The 26,259-nt window shown below is 36.3% G+C and overlaps 1 protein-coding gene across 5 annotated transcripts in view; it reads right to left on the bottom strand.

Moving 5' to 3' along the window:
• The window catches only part of kmr (kramer), a 283,370-nt gene that overhangs the window by 62,742 nt on the left and 194,369 nt on the right, over positions 1-26,259 (bottom strand). For all 5 annotated transcript variants that reach the window (XM_065349682.1, XM_065349678.1, XM_065349681.1 and 2 more), the window contains 4 exons: positions 25,885-26,104; positions 17,123-18,485; positions 12,046-12,445; positions 3,729-6,980 (listed from right to left, as the gene is read on the bottom strand). In XM_065349682.1, the coding sequence (XP_065205754.1) occupies positions 3,729-6,980; positions 12,046-12,445; positions 17,123-18,485; positions 25,885-26,104 (5,235 nt within the window). The remainder of the gene's footprint in view (positions 1-3,728; positions 6,981-12,045; positions 12,446-17,122; positions 18,486-25,884; positions 26,105-26,259) is intronic.

The raw sequence follows: 26,259 nt of genomic DNA on the forward strand, positions 1-26,259 counted from the left end.
GAACGCCATTTATGAAAAAAAAATAAAACAACATTGAATAGCTTTTAAACGACAACGCGGTTATTTCAATACAAAAAATTTTTCGACTATTGCCTAAAATTGTACGCGACTACTAGGTAGTTATAGGGTCCCGTCGTCGTTATTTTGTGTACTTAGCGAGGCATCGCATTATGCCGAAAAGCTCGAGAAACAAATAAATGGAAAATACTCGTTTGTTTTACGAGCATAATTAAAGCGTGTAATTTGAGTTTTAAAACGTTATGACGGCGCTTTAATAGGCTAATAAGGGCACGAGAAGGCTGAAAGTTCGACAGGCAAGATGCGCAGAACGTAGGTATAGATTGTATAGATCGACGAGGTGGTGGATTTGTCCAAAAAGTAAAGGGCGTCAACGGTGATTCTGATCCGATGAAAAAGGTGAATTAATGAGTTATTAATGATTGAAGTAAGGGCGGTGAAATTACTGGGTATGCTATTTATGGGATATTGAAATACGCGCAGTTGGTAACTTCAGTAACTTTATACGTACTTATAATACAGTTTTGTACACTTAAGCTAATGCGAGGGTGTCAAAGTTTGCCAAGATGCTGTTAGTGGAATCCCCCCCCCCCTCGTAGCTGATGCCTCAAAACTGTAAAATGTGAAAATCAATTTTTGTACCTCTGAATCTCATTTTCCTATCTTATAAGGGTGGTTCATTTGCGCCTTACATGGTTTTAGTTATGCAATACTTCCTGCAAATTAAAATAACAAGTGAACGAAAATAAGTAAATGGCTTGTAACCAATTTTTTCCAAAAAAAGTCAACTTCAGTATTCAATCAAGCTTGAAAAAGTAACTAAAAAAGGGAAAGAAAAGTGACGAATTTTAATGCAGAAAAAAATCACAAAAAAATCAAAATATCACAAATTGAAATGTTTTGGTTTTTATTTAAAAACGTGTTTTTTTGACAACAAAGTGAAAATTTTTGTAAATTGCTGCAAAAAAACAATTTTTGGCAAAATAAAGCGGAAAATTTTAACAAAAGAAAGAGCTTTTTGATTTGGAAATTACTGGAAAAATGAAACAAGACCTTTAAAGAATTTTTGAAAAAAGTAAGACTTTTTGGAACTTTTTTACAAAAAAAAAACAATTTTCAGCAATTTTGTTGAAAAACGAGAATTTTTTACACTTTTTGGCAAAAAGCAAGACTTTTTGAGAATCACCTTAATGGCAAAAAATATCAACACTTTTTGGTAATTTCTGACAAAAAAGCAATGCTTCGGATACTTAAAAAAAATGAAAATCATGAGCAATTCCGGTAAAAAGTAAACATTTTGTCAAGAAGCAAAAATTTTACAATTTGGGGGTTTTTGTAATGTTTTTCGAAAAGTGAGACTAGTGCTACAGTGCTGAAAATGTAGTGTAGCCACTAGCCAGTTGATCACGAATAAAAAAGTGAAAATTTTCGCAAATAATTATTCACTTGATGATATTTTAGCATTTTTTCCCTTCAAGATGAAAGAAAAAAGTTGAATAAGTTTTGTAAATTTATAAAAACAGTATAACTTTATAGTCGGGGAGCCCACATAAGGATCTATTGCACCCCCCCCCCCCCCCCAGTGAACCTTCGGGACAACTTTTTTCTTAAAAGGGGAGCTCCTAAGGAACATTTCTAGCCCTTGTACTCAAAAAAAAGGTGGCCCTACTTACAAAATGGCAGCCATTTTGATTAACAGGTCAGCCGAAATCGCAGATTTTGCGTTCAAACAGAGGACTTACACGAAATTTTTCAAACCCTACAAAGGTAGATCGAAAGATCAGGCAAAAATTTATCACCTGACAAAATTTCAAGTGCTAAAGTGCCTTTTTCGATTTTTGGTGAATTTTTGAAAATCAAATTTAGGCCAAAAATGGGGGGAAAATCCAAATTTTACCAAATTGACCAGGAACGCTGAAATTTGGGATATACCTTAGTTCAAATATGCTAAATTGATTGGAAACTGTTTCAACCCGTTTTGAGCACTTCTGGAGCCTCCAGCAGATTTTTGAATCTAGAAATTTTTCACAAAATTTCATCAAACGGGGATGGAAAGCCGAAATTTACTCTGAACTCCAATTTTAACACCCTTTGAGGACGACTTCAGGTGAGTTTAAGCCATTTTGGAGCCTCCAGTGACTTTTTGAAAATTACAGGAGCTTCCAGTAGATTTTTGAAACTTGAAATTTCCCAAAATCTTATCAATCAAGATGGATGGAAAACCGAAATTCATTCTGCAAACCAATTTAATTAATACGACTAGCTTGTATGTACTTTTTAAATTTCAATTTTCCAAAAAACGCAATTAATCTTTCAAAACGTCGCTGGAGGCTCCAAAACGACTTGAAATCCACCTGCAATCGACTTCGTAGCGTATTGAAATTAGTTTGCAGAATGAATTTCAGATGAAATTTTGGAAATTTCAAGTTTTAAAAATCTACTGGAGGCTCCAGTAATTTTCAAAAAGTCACTGGATGTACTTGAAAAGTAGATAACAATTGACCATTTTTAGCAATTTGAGCTTTTTTGAAAAAATGTATACTTATTCAGCAAAAGTCATGGAAATTGGTTCTGAAGCTAATATCACCTCTCTTGAACCAAATTTCACCATTTCTGGCCATTCTGGAGTCTCCAGCGTGATTTTCGATTTCTCCAAAATTTTGATGGGTAGCTAAAAATTAATTTGTGGCTATTCTCGAACTGCTTAAAGGATTTATTCACATTTGAGTCGATTTCCAGGTGGATGCCTCAAGTGCATTTCTTTTTATTACTAGCTTTCTCCACATTATCACCAAAAACATGCTGGTCAAAAAAACATTCACGAGGTATCCACCTTATTGGAGGCTTGGAATCTACTGATATGTGGATGAACTCGTTAAATAAATGGAGAATAAGCTATAACTCGATTATTAGTCGCCCAAAATAATTCTCACACCTTCTGGAGAAATTTTAAAATTCTGGAAAAATCAAAAATCGCGCGGGGGGCTCCAGAATGGCTCAAAATTGTGAGATTAGATTTGAATGATGATTTCAAACAAAATAAAGCCATTCGTGCAAATTCTCAAAAACTCTTCCACGAACAGAAAAATGTTTATTTTTTTCATTTTTTTTTTGGAGTAATAAATACTCTGGTCAAAAAAACGAACTTGAAATGTCCACCTGGAAATCTGCTCAAATGTGGATAAACACTTTAAGCAGGTCAAGGATGGGCTATAACTCGATTTTTAGCTGTCCAAATTGATTTTCACTCCTTAGAAAAATTTTAAACTATGGAGAAATATAAAGTATGAATACTCGTATGTACATTTTTCTTCTATTTAAAAAAACATGAGTAGGTATACCTGCTTTAAATTTTGAAAAATTCACCAAAAATCGTTGAAATTTTCAAAATTTGAATTTTTACTGGAAGAAGGGGGAGGAGAGAGGGAGGGAGGGGAGGGAATAAACTCAATCATTTTTTGGTTCATAATTTCGGTATCGTGTACTGAGCGAAAAAAGTCAACATCAACCGATTTCTTGATTATATTAAAATTTTTCAAAAATATATGTCGTAGCCCAGTGTTGATGAAAGGCTCTGAGGATCCAAAACCCAATAAATTCTAAGACCCAGTTTCGCGAAAAAGACAGAGTCTCGACCGATTCGAAACATAAGTATAAAAATTTTTAAAATATCCAAAAAAAAGTACATAAGAAAACGTAAATCAACGAACCTGGTGAGCCTGGCGGGGTCGTATCGGACATGTGTGTTGGTCGAATAGTACTTCGGTCCTGATACGCTTGTACTTCCGAAGCTGGATATTTTTGTATGGCACTGAGCATTCCCGCAGGGGCACTTGACATAAGGTCCCATTGGCGCAACTTCTCTCTGTCTATTTCGAACGACGGCGGCTTGGTGGGGTACACGCCTTCCTCTAAAAAAGACTGCGCGCCTGTTTTTGGTTGAGTATTGTGTTTCCCGTGCTGTTTCATATTATCTGCAGAGGTATCTCGGGTATCGCCGTAGTAATAATTACTCGGTGGCGTTAACGTGGCTCGAGGATCTAATCTCTCGTAATGGACGCCGTCATCGGCAGTTTGGACATCTGTGTTGACACGAGCGTATCTCTTGATTTTTCGCACTTCTCGATAGTCTTCGGTGTACTCTTTGGGGTTCTGTTTAGCTTTACGGATTTGAGCGGTAACGCAGTCGTTTACGTAGGTCACATCGCGACTTATTTTCTTGCACGAGCTTCTCGTTATCTTGGTCGACAAGATATCGGCGCTTTGGCGACCACATTTTGGTATTTTGTCGTCTTTGTCTAGGTTGTCCAAAGATCGAGCATGTCTGAGACTAGATCTACGTAAACTTTCACGCCATAGAAGGTCTTCTTCCCAGATATCACCGGATGGGATTTCAACTGCTGGAGGCAGAGGTGGTGGAGGATCTTTGGCTTCTTCGGTCTTTGATCCAGGAGAAGACGTTTCGTGAACTGAGGTCTGCGCTGTGGTATTTGCTGGTTCTTCCAGGAGCCCTTCTAAGGATCGGCTTCGACGAGTGGTTTGTTGAAATTCCAAATTGGAAATGTTGGATTTCGAGCACCTGGCGTAAAAATTAATGGCATCGCTGAGTGGTTCGGGGGTTTTAGATCGATAATTATTTTTATTGAGTTTATTTTGAAAAACGTGAGAGCTATAGATGTTCTTATCGTCTGGAATGTTTTTATCGCAGATACCGAAATATTGAGCAGTATGTTTAACATCGCTGACCAATTTATTACGTTCCATCATCTCTTCGTTTATCAAGTTCACCTTTTTACCGATATCGTTACGTTTGCAAACGTTCAAATTGACGTCAGATTCGCGTCTATTATTCAACGTGTTCTCAGGCAACTTTTTCTTCTCGAATTCATCTTTGCTAATTTCACTGGCTTTGAGCAAATCAGCGTAATAATACGGAGCACCTAAATGCCCATCGTGGAAATTATCAGTCGAATTGTTGGCAGCAGCGGCAGCAGCAGCTGCGGCGAATATTTCGGGAGTAGGGGATTGCGAAGACGAGACGTTAGAATCGTTCAATTTATCTGCAGTGCTTTTTGTAGGGTATAAATTTTCGTAAAACATTTTCACGCTATCTTCGCTATCTTTTCTAAAATACGAGCCGCCATTCTCGTGTTTCAGATTATCCAGACAAAGGTCGTAATTCGACGCATTTGGTTCCGGTAACGTTGTAATATTGCTGGAGAAACTTCCGCTCGATTCAACATCGCTGAAGTGCTCGTCTTTCTTTATAGGAGATTTCTTCATACTGTAATTACTGCCGTTTCCTTTGGAATTATACGATTCGGTTTCCGAGAGTGAAATGTCGCCGAAATCTTTCACCTTTATTTCATGCTGGTCGCCGGAATAGTCATCGGATTTGTCTTTGGGTAGAAGCTCGAGCGAGGTGTCGAAATCATCCAGAGGGGGTGGACTAGTTGGTATGGGAGGAGGTGAGACTAAATCGCTATCTGAGGAATCGGGTTGATCGAACGATATCCCTAGACCATTCCGGTCGACGATACCACTACCTAGATAGTACGAGGCAGGCCTGAAAGTATCTGAAAGACTGAACCGAGGATGCTGAGGTATCTCCAAAGGATCTAGTTCTTTGGATGCTTCGTCATCAGCATCCGAGCTATCGGATTTCGACTGCTTCAGGGTATTCGAAGAGTTGAGTATATCGGGCAAAATGGTACGACGCGATGAACTCGACTCGTTCGATTGCTCGGCTGGTTTGTTTTTATCTTTGGCATTGCTGTACACCTCCATGTAGAGAGGTTCGTTAGACGAGGTCGCTTTGTACAAAAACTCGTAATGGCTTTTCTCAGGATCGTACTCGCATCCGTCGTCTGTAGCGTTCCTCGTGTCCAGCTTCCTACCTTCTTGGATCTTGCCATTGGATACTGTCATCTCAACGTACGAGTTTTCAACGTCTTCGGACAGCAGCGTCTCCAGGATGAGAATCTGGGACGCTGAAGAAGCTGAATTGGATCTCGTGTGGTAGAAAAGATCTCCCGGAGGAGCCGAGAATACCTTTTTGGCCGGAGCCATTGGCAGATAATGATCTTCATACGGATCGCATTTGGGACTCTTGTCGATATACATCTTCAGATCATTGGGAGTCGAACAATCGTCGCGATTTTTCGACACTTCCATCACCGAAGCACACCTTTCGTAATCCGGCTCTAATTTCAAACTTTGGATACGACTCGAAAGACCATTTTCGTCATTCTGTTCATCAGCCAGGCCATTTTTCCAGTTCACATCCAGCAGCATATCCCTAGCCGACTTGCTCTTGTTTATATCCCGTTTCACTGCCAATTTGCCGCAATTTTTCGGCGTATAAAGCGTGCCAGCTTCGATATTACGTTGACCCTCGACGCAGTTAGCTTTGATGGGAGAGACCTGAGCGTGATTTAGTTCAGCCTGCATGGACACTTTCAACGGTTCTTTCATCATTAACTTCTCCATCGTCGAATCCTTCTCTTCGGGTGAAGATTTCTCGAACTTTTTGATACGATCTTGAACGATATTCTGAGGAGGAGATTCGTATTTATTAGAAAGAGATTTACGACTGCCGTATATACCTTCTTTATCATTCAGTTTGCTGGTAGATCCACCACATTTACTGGTACCATTCAAAGCACCCAAACTTTTAGCTCTCATTTGAGTATGAACGTATTCGGTGGCTTTCAATGTATCGTAACCGCTATCCGAGTGCTTACTGCTACAAACCATGTCGTCGTTCTCCGATAAACAAGCCGTGTTTGTATTATGATCGACGACATATCCAGAACCACCGGTACACCTTTCTAGCTGATCATCGTGCGAATTTTCAGTCGTTTCAACGACGCCTGTTCCTTTGGTAAACTGCATCTGAGGTAGGCCGGTAATTTGAGATGATCTTCGGACTCGTTTGCGAGCCTCTTTTACTTTCTCCAATTCTGCGTACAAAACATCACGTATTTGCGATTAATACCACTGTGTAATTTGCGAAATCTGTGTTAGCCAGATACCCGCCACAATAAGCGCAACCAGCACCATTTTTTTTTACACCAACACCATAGCCTTTTAACCGAGTTGACGATGAGGATTTTTTGTAGGTAATGTAGTATTGAGATATGACAGAGCACATCTTAAATATATTTACAGGTAGGTAAAAGATAGTACGCAGATAAATCCGTTATAACCGATTATAAATGTACGAAAATTATCATCGTGATAGAGCACCCAACAACAACAACGCTCCAGCGTCCAGTTTATACGTACACTTATTACACAAGTACATAGTACACGAGTCACCGGACATGAAGTACTTCAAGCAGAAATTCCATCACCGTATATATTAAAATCATAAAAACCGTTTTTAATCTCTTATCATTATACCTACACCGGATTAAATTACACGCCAGCAAATTCCAACTTCATGGAGGAATAAGCCATAATAAACAACCAACATTATCGTATAAGTAAATGGTCCGCAGAAATTACGCAGATTAAACTTTATGCCAGGTACCCTTGTAAATAGTTTTCCACTGAGCAGAAAAATTACCACCACAAGATCTTAGAATTTTCTTATATAACAATTGCTCTCTCGAAGGGAAAGATAGAAAGGGAAACGGTTTAACGACGACCAGATGACGAAAAATCAACGAGTAAAAATAATAATCGTCACTCGAGAACTTTCCTTTACTTTTTTAGCTCTTTTGGTGAAAAATTAATGCTGATTTCAAAATGAAGTGAAGACTCAAAGTATCGAGATGAGAAAAAAAACTTCGCACGAATACTATTTCCTCTCTGTACGTAAATGAAGGAGAGGAAAAAGCTAATTATTAAAACTATTCTACAAGAATTGATCTTCAAAAATTTTCCTAACCAAGTACTTTTCAATGGAAATTATAAAACAAAATGTTCAAAAAATTCAAAATAAAAGATTATAGGTTATAGCAGGACTATTTTGAAGAATTTTTCAAGCTAATTTGAATGATTTCCGGTTAGAAGAGGGGAAGAGGAGGCTGGACTTTTTTAGAGGCTAAACCGTAGAAAAATCAAGCAAACTTAAAAAAAAATTAATTTGTCAATTTTTCATTTTTCAAAACGAAGAAAAAATATCTAAGTACCTACTTAAAAGCGAAACTCTTGAGGTGTCACACTCCGATTTGAACGGGACCGCGATTTTTAGAAAGAGCATAGTCTAAAACCCCCAAAACCGAATTTTCAGCTGCCCAAGTTCATTTTTCGATTTTTGGCGAATTTTTGAAAATTCAAAATTGACTGTTTTTGGCGATTTATGCTTTTTTTTAAAAGTGCGTACTTGATCGGTAAAAATGGTCAAAATAAGTCCCAAAACTAATATTATCTAATTATCCAAATCCAAATTTTACCATTTCCAGCCATTCTGGAGCCTCCAGCGCGATTTTTCAATTTCTCCAGAATTTTGAATTTGCTCCAGAAGGTGTGAATATGCAGTTGGGCAGCTAAAAAATCGAGTTGTATACTACACTCGACCTGTTTAACGAGTTTATCCACATTTGAGCCGATTTTGAGAATGACACCTTAAAAGTGGCGTTTTGGCCAGCTTTTTCAAAATTAAAAAATCAAAAAAATCAAAAGTTTCCAGTTTGTGTGGAAATTTTTGAAATTCACGCAAATCACTGTATTTTGTCCACAACTAACCCCCAAATCCAAATTTCACAATTTCCAGCCATTCTGGACCCTCCAGCGCTATTTTACAATTTCTCCAGAATTTTGAATTTGCTCCAGAAGGCGTGAATATGCAGTTGGGCAGCTAAAAATCGAGTTGTGTATTATACTCGACCTGTTAAACGAGCCTATCTACATTTGAGCCGATTTTGGGAGTGACACCTCAAGAGTGGTTTATTGACCAGCTTTTTTCAAAATTAAAAAATCAAAAAAATCAAAAGATAACTGTTTGTGAGGAAATTTTTGAAATTTGCGCGAATCGCTGTATTTTGTCTGTAACTAACCCCCCAAATCAAAATTTTACAATTTCCAGCCATTCTGGAGCCTCCAGCGCGATTTTCAATTTCTCCAGAATTTTGAAATTGCTCCAGAAGTCGTGAATATGAAGTTGGGCAGCTAAAAATCGAGTTGTATATTACAATCGATCTGTTTAACGAGTTTATCCATATTTGAGCCGATTTTGAGAGTGACACCTCAATAGTGGTTTTTTGAGGTGTCACTCCTCGCTCCAAAACGGCTGGAAATGGTAGAATTTGCGCTCCGGGGGTTAGTTTTGGACAAAATACAGTGATTCGCGTGAATTTTAAAAATTTCCACACAAAGGGGAAACTTTTGATTTTTTTGATGTTTTAATTTTGAAAAAAGCTGGTCAAAAAACCACTCTTGAGGTGTCACTCCCGAAATCGGCTCAAATGTAGAGATAAGCTCGTTAAAAAGGTTGAGTATAATACACAACTCGGTTTTTAGCTGCCCAACTGCATATTCACACCTTCTGGAGCAAATTCAAAATTCTGGAGAAATTGAAAAATCCCACTGGAGGCTCCAGAATGGCTGGAAATGGTAAAATTTGGTTTTTGGTAATTATTAATAGTTTTGAGACTTATTTTGACCATTTTTACTGATCAAGTACGAATAGTTTTTTTTAAAAAAAAAACATGAATCGCCAAAAACAGTCAATTTTGAATTTTCAAAAATTCGCCAAAAATCGAAAAATGAACTTGGGCAGCTGGAAATTCGGTTTTGGGGGTTTTAGACTATGCTCTTTCCAAAAATCGCGGTTCCGTTCAAATCGGAGAGTGACACCTAAAGAGGTTCCCTAGTTAGCTCAACTTGGGAACGTAATAAGGAAAGTATCCCTTCAGCAGAAAATTTTTTGAATCGATGAAACAGAAATTAAATTAGGACCCGGAATTATCAGCCTCCTGAGTCGATTAGTGATGGTTTCGAATCGTTCTGGAGCCTTCAACGAATTCTCTGATTCTCTAAATTTTGAAAAAATTCTGTGAATACTTGTAAAATGGGATAAATATGTACTTACAAGTATGAAATTGAGCACCGGTCTACAAACTCAGATTTATCATCTTTGTGGGCCTTCTCATCGATTTGGAACGTATTTTCAAAATCTTTTTAAAAAAATAATCGCTGGAGAAATTTTTGGATTGGAACCAGCACAAAACGATTTTGAAAATAATGTGCCTAACAAATCGATCAACAAAAAGATCACAAAGATAGTGAATTCGAAGTTGAAGATGCTCAATTCAATTTTCACTTCATTTGCAGCATTTTTTCGAGAGCTAAAAAATCCGAAAATCTGCTACGGAGGCTTCAAAATGATTTGAAATTATCGCCATTGACTTGAGAGGTCGAAAATAGGATACAAAAAAATTTCAGTTTTTTAATTAGGTATCAATTTTATATACTCGCACAGGTACCCTCACATCTTTTGAGAAAAATTGTTCATTGATTGATTGTTGATTTTTTGAGAGCATAAATAGCTGTATATTTTTTCTCGCAATTTTCTTCAGAATTATCCTCCAGCTCAAAAATTTTTAAACAAGGAACAATAGTAGAAGACTAGAGTTTTTATTTTTTAAATCTAGGCATGAGCTCAAATTAGGATTGTTACAAGAAACCTTGCAGAATAAATGAAATAAAGGCTTGATGAAGCACAGAGCTTTCAAGAGAAAAGGTCAAATAACTCTATACAGACAAAAGAGTGAAAAGTTAACAAAGCATGTTAATAAACAGCAACAAAAGAAATTAGAAAATTAGAAAAAAGACGTTCTCCTTTTCTCAACTTGGAGCATATTACCTTCGACTTTTTTTCTTTTCTTTCCTTTTTTTTTTTTTTTTTTAAGGGAAAGAAGTTTTTAAAAATTGATGCAATCAGGGAACTATAAGTATTTTGCAATCATCCATTGAACCAGAATTTTGAATTTTCTTCCACAAAATCATCCCACATAAAATTACACCACATCTTGAAAAATCTAGCGAAAAAAAAACAGCAAACACGTCGCATCTCCTCTGTACCATTCTTCAAAAAATAGTAAAAAAAATTGAGTTCCACAAAAACCCAAACTTGAAATAAAATCTATAAAACAAATAAAAACCATTCCCCCCAAAAAAACACATGTACAGCTGGAACTTTCAAACCAAAATACCCACTTAGTAGCCCCCAAACAACGTCATTGCAAAAGAACAAAGTTTTCAACCATCTCTAAAATTGCTACAACTCGAAATTCTCGTACGTGATAAACTCATAATCAAAATAAACCCAGCCTTAAAACTCGCTTAAAGGTTCAAAGAGGTAAAAATAAAAACGCTTTCGACCAACTGGAATTGTCGAACACCTGACCCACTTATGTAACATCACGTATGTTTACCCTGTAAAGTATAGAGAAAAAAAGAAAGAAAAACGACGACTTTTTCAGTCCTACGAACTTTTTTTTTCCTCTCTTGAAACCGTCTTGTAGTTGGTAACAAAGAACAACATACGCTAATTAAAAGTATATAATCGTATTATTTATTCGCTGGACAAAAGAGGTAGGAGAAAAATCGATCATTAACGTCGCGCAGCACGCTATTCTTCACTTTTATAGTACGACACGAAAGTACTTTTTTTTATGTACTTTTATACACTGTGTAATTTAGTCGTTATCAGATTAACGCGAATTTCATTTTGCATATTCGCTGAATTACCAATGTATAAGTACATAGTAGGTACGAGAATAAGTAAGTATATAAGAGTGTAAATATTCGAACAAGTATCATTTTTCAAAAACAATATTTACATATCGAATGTGCACCTTAGTTTACCTTTAACACGACGCGACTGAGACAAGGGTCACTCGAGTTGAAAAATATTTTCCACTAAGTAGGAGAAAAATTAAAAGCTCCAAGTCCGCAAGAAAACCAAAGTGAGCGAAGCATTAATTATAAAGAGTGTTTGGCAACACCGCACCAAGCTTTAAAAAATGATTCAAAATTTTACAAGTAAAATGGTAAATAATTTTGAAAAGAATTTACCTTCTTCGTCGGAAGAAGCGCTGCTATATTTGCTCAGCGAGTTGGCAGAACTGCGTCCATCTTGTGATCGATCACGATACCTTCGATTTTGCTGATCGTTGGCATTTTTAATTCTCAGTTTTCTGGTATCTCCAGCGATATCGGTATCGTCATCGGCTAACACTTCCCAAGGTTCCGGTCTGGAAATGTCACCGGTGGCGGTGGTCGACCATTCTTCAGTTATCCGGCTGGTATCCGGTTCGGTGGGTCGGTCGCTCGATGGTGTGCTCGAAGGTTTGTAATTTTTGAATAAATCATTTTGCGCTGAGCCACGATTCGAAGAGCCTGAGTATTTTCGAGATAAAGGCGACTGCAGCATGCGTTGTTTCCATTCGAGCAGTCGTTTCATCGATTCTTCTCTCTGGAAATTAAATTGAAATTTCATTAGAGTTTCGAATTGATTTTAAAGTGAGATTGATTCACTTTTGGCGAGTAAATAGCTTTTAAAAAATAAGAATAAATCGTATAAAGAGTCGATAATTTCAACTTAGTTACTCCTCATGCTCTTCCCCTCCCTATTCGCATAAAACGAAGGAACTGGACAGCAGAGAGCGTCCACTGAACCCCAAAAATTATCATCGATGACTAGAGATGAATTTTGAAAGTGATACCATGTGCAAAGAAACGCCAAGTCGTCTGTACGAGTCTCTCTCCTTACCTCTTCATCTTCCCAGGCTTCCCTGTATTATTGCACGAATATCCTTTTTTTTTATTCCTCTCCTACACATTTACAGAATACACAGTGGGTGTTTTTTTCGTATTCTCCAAACAGAGCTAAGCTTTTTCTGCTTTTTACTTTTTTTTTCACTTGGGTATAGAGTAGACAGACCTATACCGTAGTTGGTTTTTAAATTTCGCCACTCGAGCGGCAGAGAATTTTTTCCGCTTCTCAGAATTCGTCGAATTTATTCGCCCATACACATGTTGCGTTATGCTTTTCAAGCCAGCAACCAACGTAACGCGTTTTAAAAAGCCAGAAAAATAAAGCCCAGATGAGAAAATTGAGGGATACATCGCGTTAACGAGATTCTTCTCATCAGACCAGCTACTCTATGTGTGAGAAGGTAATACGGATTAATCTCGCCATATGGTCGAGTATTTCAGCTTTCGGTACCCGGTACTATATACCTAATACTTGCCCATCATGTTCGGCAGCACCCGAGCCCATTACCTTGCCAGTGACGTAATGGTAGAATTCAATTTGACCGAGTGCCCATCTCAAAAACATGCTGGGAGGGTGCAAATAAGTGATATCGATTAGAAGGCGAGATGAAAATTTATGGTTTCATTTCGTAATGGATTTTATTATAAAAATTTTTCTCCGTAGACTCGATGAAATTTTTATTTTTTCGTATTTTGCTTATCATAAATCAAAATATTATAGAGTTTTCTTGATTATTACGATAGCGGTTTTTCGAGTGGAAAAATATCGAGGTTTTTTTTTCTTCGTCTTCCACCGAATAGATATCCTTCAATTTTGTTTGATACGCGATTCGTGTAATTTTTCGTCGGTATGAAAGATGATATGCGATTCGAGCCATGAACACTATACGAAAAATAACCCATGCGATTATTTAGATTGGGTTATTTTTTTCGCGAAAAAAGAGAGTATAGACTAAGGTTTTATGATTGGTATTATACTTATTGCTGACTGTAAGAAAACTCAGTAGTTCTAGAATGCACTATGCAGAAATTATTGCATTTATTCTCTCGTCGTGCAATTGAAAATGAAAGTTTATTTAAGAATCCATTTGTCTTAGAATGAAGCACAATTAGACTGCTCCCTAGTTTTTAAGATCTTGTTCACAACCATTCCCACAAATTTATTTTTTTTTCTCTTTTTTATTAATAGCCATCTCTAATTTGAATGGGTCCGCTGTGTTTTGAAAAATCGTAGTCTGAAACTTCCTTCGCCAGAATTTCTTAATTTCAGCTGTCCAAATTGATTTTTGACAATATTTTGAAAATTCAAAATAGACCATTCTCGATGATTTATGAATTTTTTAAAAAAAAGTACCAACCCACATTTATTTAGAACAAATGACCAAAATTAGTCCTGAAACTAATTTTAATTCATTATGGATATGAATTCCACTATTTTGAGCCATTTTAAAGCTTCGGATGCAATAATTTTCAATTTTTCCAAAATTTTTGAATTTTTTAGAAGTTGTGAAAATTGATTGGAGTAGGTAGGTATAGATAAAAATCGAGCTGTGGCTTGTTCTCGACAGCTGTGCAATGAGTTTATCCACATTTGGGTCGATTTCCAGGCGGATATCTCTGGTGTGTTTTTTGGCCATTTAATTATTGGTGAAAAATACGAATAATCACAAAATTCTAGTCACAACTCAATTTTCAGATGCCCAATTTTATTTTCACACCTTCTGGAAAAATTCAAAAATAATAAAATAGCCTGAGCTGTATGTTTTTTTTTTTTAAAATTGAAAAAGCAGCTGAAATTTTAAATCTGAGGAGAACACCTTGAGTGGTACCCTTGCTAGTTTTTCCAGAAGAGACCCCCCCCCCTCTATTAAATGCTATTTTGAGCCCATGATATCAAATTTTAGCATCGAAACTTGACTATACGTACAGCATAGTAAAACTACACCACAAACACTTCACGATTGAAATAAATATCGATTTTCAGAGGATTGTTTTTCTAGAAGAAAAACCCAGATTTGTACATTTTTTCTAAACAAAACCAAAGATGAAATGAAACGATACAAAAAAACAAATGATAATTTCAAACAAGATCGATGAAATGAATCAATAATTTTTGACTTTTGATCAATCGAGTTTCGATCACGATCGATTTTTGATCGTTAGGTCTTTTTTGAGCCTGAAATATTGATTTTTTGCTTTGAATATGATTAATCACAAATGAATCGAGATGTTTGGGTTTTGATCAATCTATTTTGGATAATAATTTATTTTTGATCGAAAGGTCCCTTTTTTGAAGGGAAAATTGATTTTTTGTTTTGAACATTATCGATTATTGAATTTTTGGGAATCGATTAATCGATTTTTATTGAGACCGTTTTTTTCAATCGGGGGGCTCATTTCTGAAGCAAAAGCAGATTTTACATTTTTCAAACACGATCAATCACTAAGGTATGAGATCGAAAATCGCAAATAAATCGTTGTTTGGGGTGAAATTAATCGATTTCTGATCTGGAAGTCTGTTTTTGAGGCTGAAATTGTTTTTCTCATTTTGAATCATGAAAGCTTAAAATTGAGGATAGAAAATCTCCAATAAATCGATTTTTTGGAACTCGATTAGGTATTCAATTTACAACAGTGACCTTGATTTTGAAAGAATATTATTGAAGCTGAAATTGATTTTTCATCTCGAAAATGATCAATCGAAGTATGGGATCAAAAATCGCGAACAAATGGATTTTTGGGGATCTAATAATCAATTCAACAATTTCGGATTTTGATCTCTTTTTGATCTGGAAGAACATTATTTTGAGCCTGAAATTGGTTTTCCATCTCGAACATAATCGCAGTAGATATGGGATCTAAAATTGCAAAAAAAAATCGATTTTTGACGTTCTAATAATCAATTTTGGATCATGATCATTTTCTGATCAGAAAGAATATTTTTGAGCCAGAAATTGATTTTTTATTTTGAAAATGATCAATCAGGATAGGGGATTGAAAATCACAAATAAATCGATTTTTGGGATGCGATTATTCGATATTGATAATGATAAACTTTTGATCTGGGTGCATATTTTTGAAGCCGAAAGTGAGTTTTTATTTCGAACATGATTGATCCAAAAGTGTATTTTTGAGCCTGAAATTGTTTTTCTTATTTCGAATCATGAAAGATCAAGATTGAGGACAGAAAATCGTCAATAAATCGATTTTTTGGAACTCGATTAGGTACCTATATTCAATTTAGAACAATGGTCGATTTTGGAAGAATAGGTATTATTGAAGCTAAAATCGATTTTTCACCTCGAAAATGATCAATCGAAGTAAGGGATCGAAAATTGCGAAAAAATGGATTTTTAAGGATTTAATGATCAATTTTGGATTCTGATCTCTTTTTGATCTGGAACGACATTTTTTTGAGCCTGAAATTGGTTTTCCATCTTGAACATGATCAATCGAAGTATGGGATCAAAAATCACAAAAAAATCGATTTTTGGCGTTCTAATAATCAATTCTGGATCATGATCTTTTTTTGATCAGGATAGAACATTTTTGCGCCTGAAATTGATTTTTGATTTTGAAAATGATCAATCAGGATAGGGGATCGAAAATCACAAATAAATCGATTTTTGGGATGCAATTATTCGATTTTAATAGTGATCAATTTTTGATCTGGGAGCATATTTTTGAAGCCGAAATTGAGTTTTCATTGAGTTTTCATTTCGGACATGATTGATCCAAAAGTGTATTTTTAAGCCTGATATTGATTGTACATTATGATCATGGTTGATCAGAATTGGGGGGTCAAAAATCGCAAATGAATCGATTTTTTGATCCCCAAGTTCATTTTTGAGACTGAAAGTGATTTTAATTTCTGGAAAAAGAGGAGGGGTGGGACAGAGAAAATCAAGTTCAAAATTATGGGTTCAAACATTCATGTACAACCTAATGGTTTATTGAGAAATCTTGCTGTTTTTTTTTCAAGATGAAAAAAAAATTTGACCAATTTATTATTTCAAGAGACTGTTTTCATTTTTCAAATTTTCTTTCTCCTGTCCCCTTCTTATCTCCAACCTTACTTCACAGAATGATTGGGAATCAAAAATTGTTCAAAAATTCTACGTTTATTAAGCTTCTTTTTAGTAGCTAATTCTATGAATGAAATTACATGCTCACAAAGTGATTTGAGATGTCAAATCTTGATCACCTCATCAACCATCTGTTTCGTGCATACACATAGATAGTCCCAGATCAACAATACAAAGAACGAATGGTCAAATAACGTTTCTGATCAAAATTCGGCCACTTGTCCATACTTTTGAACAATTCATACCAATAAAAAATAACATAGAACACAACAACGCAAAATAATTATTACCTGTTGTATTTGGTGACTTCCTCTATCAGCTGATTCTCGAGCATGAACACTATTCCTCCTTTTATAAATCAGACTATCATCCACGGTATCGAGATCATCATCGGACTGTTTCTCTCTCGGTATTCGGGCGCTCTTCGATCGAATAAAATCACCCTGTCCATCATTTCTAACGGTCATATAATCGCTCCATCTCTTATCGTAACTACTCTGGGACATTCTACTGCTAGAGGTAGTGGCATAGATCCTCGACGGGCTCTTATCCAAGGTATCGTCGCTTGGTAATCCTGCTGCGCTCGCGTACGCAGACATATCACAAAAAACGCTTTGATATGGTAACTTGGTATCGGCGGCGGGTACATTGGGCTGGTTGTTTTTGGCCACCAGGTATTGGGCGGATTTACGCATATTTTGCGCGTAGCGTTCCTCCGACCAATGGAAACTGTCCGAATTGACGATATCTATACTGGACTTTGGTCTGGGAGGAGGTGCGTACGTGTCCAGAGTTTTGCCAGACCGGTAATCGTGTATGGTCTGAGCATTGATCGTCTCCAGTACAGATTTTGGTTTATCTTTGTGAAGCTCCGCTTCGAGGAAATCGGCGCTGTGGGGTCTATTCATGAGCTGTCTTTTGGCAACGGATGAAGTCGACGATGAAGCGGTATCGTAGACGCTGCTGGGTAAATTCTGTCCAGCGGCAATAGCAGCGGCCGCTTGATCCTTGGGACCGAGTAAGGTTCTGACGTTGGAGGCGCTCTGGTTACAGCTAACCGATAAATTATATAACTCTTCGTAATCCGGATTGTAATTCGAGGTGTTGACGGGTTTAGCGTAGGTTCTCGGATCGATAGGAGGCGAACGGCCGTACGTATCGGGGGTACGCCGTTCGACGTAATTTAAATGCGACTGGGTAACATTCGCTAAGGTTTTATTAACATAAGGCGCAGGATATACGCGATCATTTCGTATGGCGTAATCTTGCGATTGACCGAGCTGCGAATGCGAACTCAGCATCTCACCGCCGACGCCTGGGCCGGACCCTAAGCCGCATTCGGCCGATTGGTCGGACGCTTCTGTGACGCGTCTCGGTTTCGGCGGCGCGTTCACGTACAACGGTTGTACGTAATTTTCGACGTTATTCAAACGCCAACCGTTGCTCGGTATAGCGCTTTTTACTAATTCATTCACATCCGGATGACTACGGTAGTTATTATGGAAATTGAAATTAACGTTCTCGTTCTTTTCGCCGACACCGCCCGCGCCACCGCTGCCAGCCGCGTTACTGCTACCTCCACCGCCTCCGGCGGCCGCAGCCACGAAACGATGAGCCATCGTATGACTATTCTTGTGCTCGTCGACGACGGATCTGCAAAATTAAACGTCCTAGTTAAATACCACGTACACGAAAATTAAACAACCCAATGCAAACAAATAGATGCATATAGTTCTCTAAAATGTACCCCTCCCCCTCATTCTTCTCCTCCACCTCCTCATCTAGTGCTTTCTCTGCTCCAGCCTTCACCACATCCAAAATGTCTCGATTTACTCGTGCAAATTAATTCGACGACGACGACAACGACCGTTTTCTGCGGCCAAATGTAGAAGAGCGTGTGTAGAGTAGAAGTACACTACCCACCCTAACCAGATACTCCTATGCTATGTTTCAAGATTTGGACTGTAACATATTAGGTATCTACTAATAGCAAAGTATTTTACATTTTAGTTGTAGGTAATTTTATCTCTCTCTCTCATTCTCATCTAGTTTTCTTTATCCTTATTTTGCATAACACCTAAAGGTACATATCAGATTGGGAGCTACTTTTATATACCCATCGCCGTGTTGAAAATTCTGCCTATTCTTAATGGTCATAAAGATGATAATTTTGTACGATTTTACTAATATAATTATCAACCGAAGAACCTCGTAATATTTAATCGTGTTATCGTACCTACTGCTAATATTTGCATATTGGAAGAATTTAAACAGGAAGAGAAAAACGAACAACGCAGCTATTGTTACAATATGAGACAAGAATATCCATTTTCAACTACGAATGTAGATGGTACCACCTTGAAAGGTATCATTTGCGAATGGCGTAGTATTTTTGCCACTTTTTTAATCACCTGAGATTTTTATTTTCCAAGAAAGAGCGATTCATCATTCATCGTTTTATTGGAATGAAGGAAAATGTTCGTGGGACCATTAGTTTTGGATAAAAGGTTAGAATATGAATTTTATGACAATTTTTCCAAAAGTTTAGAATTGAAAACAGCATAATTTTTACCAATTTTACAAAACGTATGTATGAGTAAGATATTAATCAACAGAAAAATAATTTCCATCATTAAAATGCATTCACACCAATCAAAAATGAAATGGGGCTGTAGAGACACTTCGCTGGAAAAAGAAGAAAGAATGAAAATGAAGTGAAAAAATTGTCGAGAAAATCAGGGAAAGGGAAACTGAGTTCCATTTATTGCGCTAGCATCATTGAAAAGTAGATGGTGACTTGTCCCTGATTTTTTTCTGGAAGGGAAGGGAAGGGAAGGAAAGGGAAAGGATTTGAAAACATTGAGAGGTGCAGCCTTTGTTCCTGCTGGGGTTCAAAATAAGTACATATATTCAAAAATCACTTGAAAAAAAAATCATAGAAAACCTTAAACTTTGAAAAATAAAAATTTCATTTTATGCATTTTCAACTTGAGAATGGATGTAACACGATCAATCATCCTGATTTTAAGTGGATCGAATTGGGTCTAAAAATTTTAGTTGACGTCATTCCACAATTTTTTCAAAATTTGCATCTGGAAGCTTCCAAAAAAATCAAAGACGACTCAACCTAGCCGATAAGTTGCTGTATATGGCTCATTAAATAAAATAAATAAATAAAATAAAATACATATATTTGAAACAGACTAATACAACCAATTCAAAACTCTTCAAAATTTCAGATTTTCAGACATCCCCCCGACCTTTACCCTATCTCAAAAATGTCCCCACAGGTTTTTGGAGTCTTTTTGAACCCCACATCCTCCTAAAAAAACAATCTGCTATCAGAAGTATTGTGATCATTAAATCAGTGTTGCCGTTTTCAACGTGAAGTGATTCTCAACAAAGAGGGTTTTCAGCTTTTAAATGAAAAATGTGGAACTTTTTCAATGGGAAACTTTTCGATTTTTAGCACAATTTTGTTAAAGCGGAACTCAATGGAACTTATCGGGCACTTGATGGACTGGAAATTGTTTATGGGTGTTGGGAAACGTTGAAATGTCATTTGGAAGTAACGTTTTTTAAAGAACATGAACTAAAAAATTCAAAAAAAAATTTTTTTTTTGGGTGTTTATAATTGCAAGTTTATTACACCCGTGTAGAGAGGGGTTTAGATTTGATTTATTAGGTTGATTTTTTTTAGTAGGGTTATGAATTTTTGGATTTCAGAAGGGTTGTCTGGGATAGTCATTGAATTTGAGTCTATTTTGGAGAGATAGTCTTGTTTGCTGTAATTTAGGACAGGTGAATAATAAATATTGTTGAATGGATGTTGGTTCATTATCACAGAATTGACAGGGGGGTTTTGGAAATTGGTGACAAATTTTGATTTCAACTTTTTCTGATATGTAAGTAGTTTTATTACTCAAGTGAGTCTTTTTTTGATTTTTTTTTCGAAATTTGAAATAAATGAGGTCATAATGGAGGCAAAATGGGCTCAAATAGAGTCCCCAAAAATTTCTTACTTTCAATGTTTCAAAAAAACTATGATATTTGCAACCGAGTCAAAAAATTTTTAAAAATTGGACATTTTTAATATGTATTTTTTTTCTTGTTTTAGGTTTTTCTTTTAAAAATCTTTATGCGTTGAAAATGAACCAAAACCTGTTTTCAGTCCTCAAAAAAGTGAAAAAATCCAAAAAAAACCTTTTTATTAAAAATTGATCAAGTTAACTGGGTAAATCATTCACACATTTTTGGAGTCACTGAATGTAGTTTTTCGAAGCTTTCTAATCAGGTTTCCTTTTCTGAAGGCTGGACGGTGGTTTTCAATTCATTTTTCAGCTCAAATATGATTTTAAAAATGGCAAAATGAGAAAACTAGGTAGGTATCTAAAATTGAGAGATTGAAATTTTTAGCATTTTATTCGTTTTTAGCCCATCAGGTCACCATTGAAGGACCACCTCTAACTGGAGAAAGAGGGAAATTAAGGATAATTTTCTGATCCCAAAAAGTACACTGGCAATGAAAAACCTGAAAAATGTAGAGTAAGTGGTAGTAAAATGGACCAGGGTAGTAAAATGGACCACCAGTAGTTTCAGTGATATCCACTAGCGCAACCAGGTGAGAAATGACAGAAACTGGTGTTATTTGTACCTGATACTTCATTTTAGGTGACCATCACTCATTACGAGTATTTCCGACTTTCGAAGTGATAAGGCAGTTTGTTTGAAATGTGTGAATTTCTCATTTTCAATAAAAAATTAAACATTTTGATTGGAATGCAGATTGTATTTTTTGTAATTTATTTCTTGCTGAACGATAACTTGAGTTAAGTAGTACATACTTTCAGCTTTATTTTCATCTATTGGACATATTTTTTTGGCTCGAGCTTTCATAATGAAATTCATCTGTAATGTATTTGTATCTGTCATACAAATACTTTGTGAGGTAGTAAAATGGACCACAACAATAATTCCTATTTTTTGATTTGATTTAGGTGATTGCGAAGTAATTTGACTCAATCTTCTTAAACTAGACAATAGACATATTTACTTATCATTTAAGCCCTCGATGACCAAAAATGGTCAATTTGGTGAAAAGTAATCACAAAAATAAAAAAAGCTAAGGTGCTCTATTGTTCTACCATTCAAGTGTTTTCATGCGTTTTTTAAGGTGTTTTTTGCTGTGGTCCATTTTACTACCCCACAAAGTCAGACCCCCTTTTTTGATACATTTGCCAAAATGAAAATTTCTCCACCTGTATATAAATTGTGAGGTAGTTTTATTAAATATTATTAAACTAGACACATGTATCTATTATTTAAGCCCTCGATGACCAAAAATGGTCAATTTGGTGAAGAGTAATCTCAAAAAAGGTAAAGGTGGTCCATTTTACTACCACTTACTCTAATTTTCTCGACTTGGTGAACAAGGAAAAACTGAACACGGTTGTGATCAGTAAATTGAAGTATTACAATGAATGTCTTTTTCAACAAATTAATTTATTTTCACTAAAATTCAAACAAAAAAAAATGAATTTGGACAATTTGATTGAAATGGTTGTAGTCCAGGAAAAATAGCATTCCATTGGGAAAAATGGGGGAGAAAGCTGAATTTTGGTATACTGGTCCATTTTTTGGTAACGAAATACTTATAAAAAAAAGTAAAGAATGTTAATTTGTGATTCACTTAATCGTCACCATCACTAATGTCATTATTTTTTTCTTGTGATTTTTTATGTAGGTAGTCATTGAATTATAAAATACATACTCATACATACTCAAGTTACAGTTATCATGAATAATTATCATGCCACATATGCTCCGCAGACCTATACAGTCCACAGTACACATACAGATTTGTTGCGTTTTCTGCGTGGAGAAAAATTGAAGGATCCACCCCCCTCGAGGGGGAGCCATGTGCTGTAGCTGATTCTACGAGAAATTTTATGTACAATAACAATGAACTTATGTAATTTTCCCATAGCAATGAAACCAACATCACGAAAATAACTTTATTTCGAAAATTGTGAAAATTGAGGGGGCTGAGGGGCTCTGGAGAGGGGTAAGTGATTGTAGCAGAAAATCAGAGGTCATATTCGTGCTCAGCGGTATCGAATTATATGAAAACGACACCAACACCATCAAAATAACTATATTTCGAAAATCGTGAAAATTGAGGGGGGCTGAGGGGCTCTGGAGAGGGGTAAGTGATTGTAGCAGAAAATCAGAGGTCATATTCGTGCTCAGCGGTATCGAATTATATGAAAACGACACCAACATCATCAAAATAACTATATTTCGAAAATCGTGAAAATTGAGGGGGGCTGAGGGGCTCTGGAGAGGGGTAGGTGAGTGTGGCAGAAAATCTGAGGTCATATTCGTGCTCAGCGGTATCGAATTATGAAAACGACACCAACATCATCAAAATAACTATATTTCGAAAATCGTGAAAATTGAGGGGGGCTGAGGGGCTCTGGAGAGGGGTAAGTGATTGTAGCAGAAAATCTGAGGTCATATTCGTGCTCAGCGGTATCGAATCATATGAAAACGACACCAACGTCATCAAAATAACTATATTTCGAAAATCGTGAAAATTGAGGGGGGCTGAGGGGCTCTGGAGAGGGGTAGGTGAGTGTAGCAGAAAATCTGAGGTCATATTCGTGCTCAGCGGTATTGAATCATATGAAAACGATACCCTACTATTGATAGTTATTTTTTTCAAAATTCCCATTTCACCCCCCACCCCCTACGATACATTATTCCAAGTTTTCACCACGGCGCACCACAGCAAAAATTTCTAATATAGTATATGATGTTTGGGGGCCAAAAATACATCCAAAAAACGTGTTTGCAAAATTGTACCTCGCAATCTTGATTGTTAATAGGCATAAAAAAATGAAAAAAACGCCATTTTGAGGGGTAAATTTGAGGGGAGGGGGTTGAAAATTTTTGTGTGAATACCTATCAAGGATATACATAACTTCCAGAAAAATTTTCAAAATCGGTTGAAATGGGGCTGAGAAAAGTGCTACTGAAATTTCAAAAAGGGGGGCTCCGCAAAAAGGGTAGGGGGTGTGGATCTGAAATTTTTTGCGCAGAGGTTTCTCTATGGTACCCACCTTTCATGTTAAACGCTTTTGGAGACCATTTCACCCCTCTTAGGCGCCTACAGCCCTTATGTATTTTTTGGGGAACCCCCTTTTTTGAATGGTTGTGGTTCCACCCCCCTTGGGGGTAGAAAGAAAGTTGATATATCACTAGATCGGAAATTTGACGTAGATTCTTATCCGACCACCTATTTCTCACTAAAATGCAATGCGGGGGAGAAAATTGCAAAAAACTGGTTTTGGCGGGCTTAGATCCACAATAGGGGAGAACGCACACCAGGGACGACCGGGGACTCATCGGATTCGTGTTCAGCACAAAAAAATGGACCAGTATACCAAAATTCAGCTTTCTCCCCCATTTTTCCCAATGACCCTTTTTTTTCATCTAATTTTCCTGGACTATTGTAAAAAGTGTGAAAATTGGAGCAATTCAATGGCACCGTTTTGAAGACCCCATGGCCAATTGGCCAACCCTTGTTCCACAAAGAGACTTAAAATTTTTCTGGATATTCTTCCATTTAAAACAAACTTCCTCGCCAATCTTTGTCAAAATTCAGAACCAGTTTTTTTCAGTCTTCTGTATTGACACCCCCCCACCCTTCAAAAAATTTCAAACATTTGAAATCAAATGTACATTTTTGTGTGAACTATCAAAATTGGTGCAAATTCAACGTTTTACTCGAAAATAAACCGATGATTTTTTTCAATTCCTAAACTGAAATTTTTACTCTCAAAAAATTAATTTTTTGATGAATTTTCAACACTCTTGGTACTTTTCAAACTCGTTAAGACAAATCAAAATTTTTCACCGAATTCAAAAATAACCCAAAAATTTCCAAAAATTGTAACAATTCCAAAAAGTGATAAATTTTCGTAATTCCACCTGAAATTACTTCTTCCACACAATGAAATCCATTAAAGTATTGCACTGAGTGTGAAAGTGATTAAAATTTTCGAGATCTCAAAAATGAAACTTTAAGCTCCAAAAATATAAATTTTTTGATGATGAAATTTACTTCACAAAAAATTTTTTTAATCGACTGAAATATTAATTTTTCCCAGCTGAAAATTACTTCAATTTTTTAAAATGTGCCTATTTCAAGTTAAATCATTGGAAAATTCGATACAGCCTCGATAATTTGCACAAAAAAAAATTAGCAAATTTTCGAAAAGCCCCATCTCACAAATATACTGCCCAGTTATTCGTCGAAAGAACACAAAAGTCGAAAAGTCACCGTCGATTGCTCACTATCGCATTATACCCTTTGAAACGAAACAAAAAAAGAACACCGCTAACAAAAACAAACATATAAAACACCCAAAATGCCTCTCCACCACAAATCATTCAAACACACATTGTACAATCACGCAAACGTAATCTAAAACGACCACCGACATGGGTAAAAGTTGCGTATATTACGTCACAAAGCAGCGACTCCATAGTCCCTCTAGCCCTTATACACTCGTACCTACATAGTACAAAAACTGCATAAAATTTACAGCACGTTTCAGCATGTGACGAGAATGAGAAAGAAAAAACGACGACGACTACGGACGCAAACAGGCCGTAATAAAATTCGATACTCGTTTCTAAAAATCAAACATCAACTCGCCGTTAAGAAAAAAAGAAAAAAGAAAAAAAATACCAATCAAAATTCAACGTGAAAAGAAACCCTCCCCTATCTTCCTAGTACATTGTTGTATCGTATGATACAATGAGAAAAACTTTCCTAATGTAAGTTTAACATTTCTATGAATAAAAGAAAAAGAGAAAAAAAAAGGCACACAGAGCAGAGAAGAAGAATTGTACTCGTATTCGTATTATATATATATCCATCTCTCTCTCTCTCTCTCTTTGGTACAAAATACTCGCGTACAGAATACACAGTCAAAAGTCAAACCACGTAAACGAATATTTTACAAAATTAAATTATAAAAATTACCCGTTAGATTGTTGTTGCGCGATCGTTGCTAGACTCATGGCATTCATCCATTGTACCATTTGCTCTCGAGAGTCTGCTGCGAAATAATAAGTTCTCATATTAGCGTGCTCCGCTTTGAAGCTGTATTTCTTGCGGAAAATTTTCCCTTCTATGGCTGAACACGGAGATATTTTATAAGACGGTAACAATATAGAGCCTAATAATTTCTCTTCTTCCGGATCTGTAAACATATTTTCAATATCGAATGTAAACAAGATGTTGCAACTTTTACAAACTTGTAGATTGCTTCTTAAAAATAACAATACAGATAGATTTGAAAAATTGGGACAGACAGGAGTAACCAGCAGCAAGGCTTTTTGAGCTAAATTCTCTTTT

This window comes from Planococcus citri, chromosome 2, assembly GCF_950023065.1.
Source record: "Planococcus citri chromosome 2, ihPlaCitr1.1, whole genome shotgun sequence".
NCBI classification, from domain to species: domain Eukaryota; kingdom Metazoa; phylum Arthropoda; class Insecta; order Hemiptera; family Pseudococcidae; genus Planococcus; species Planococcus citri.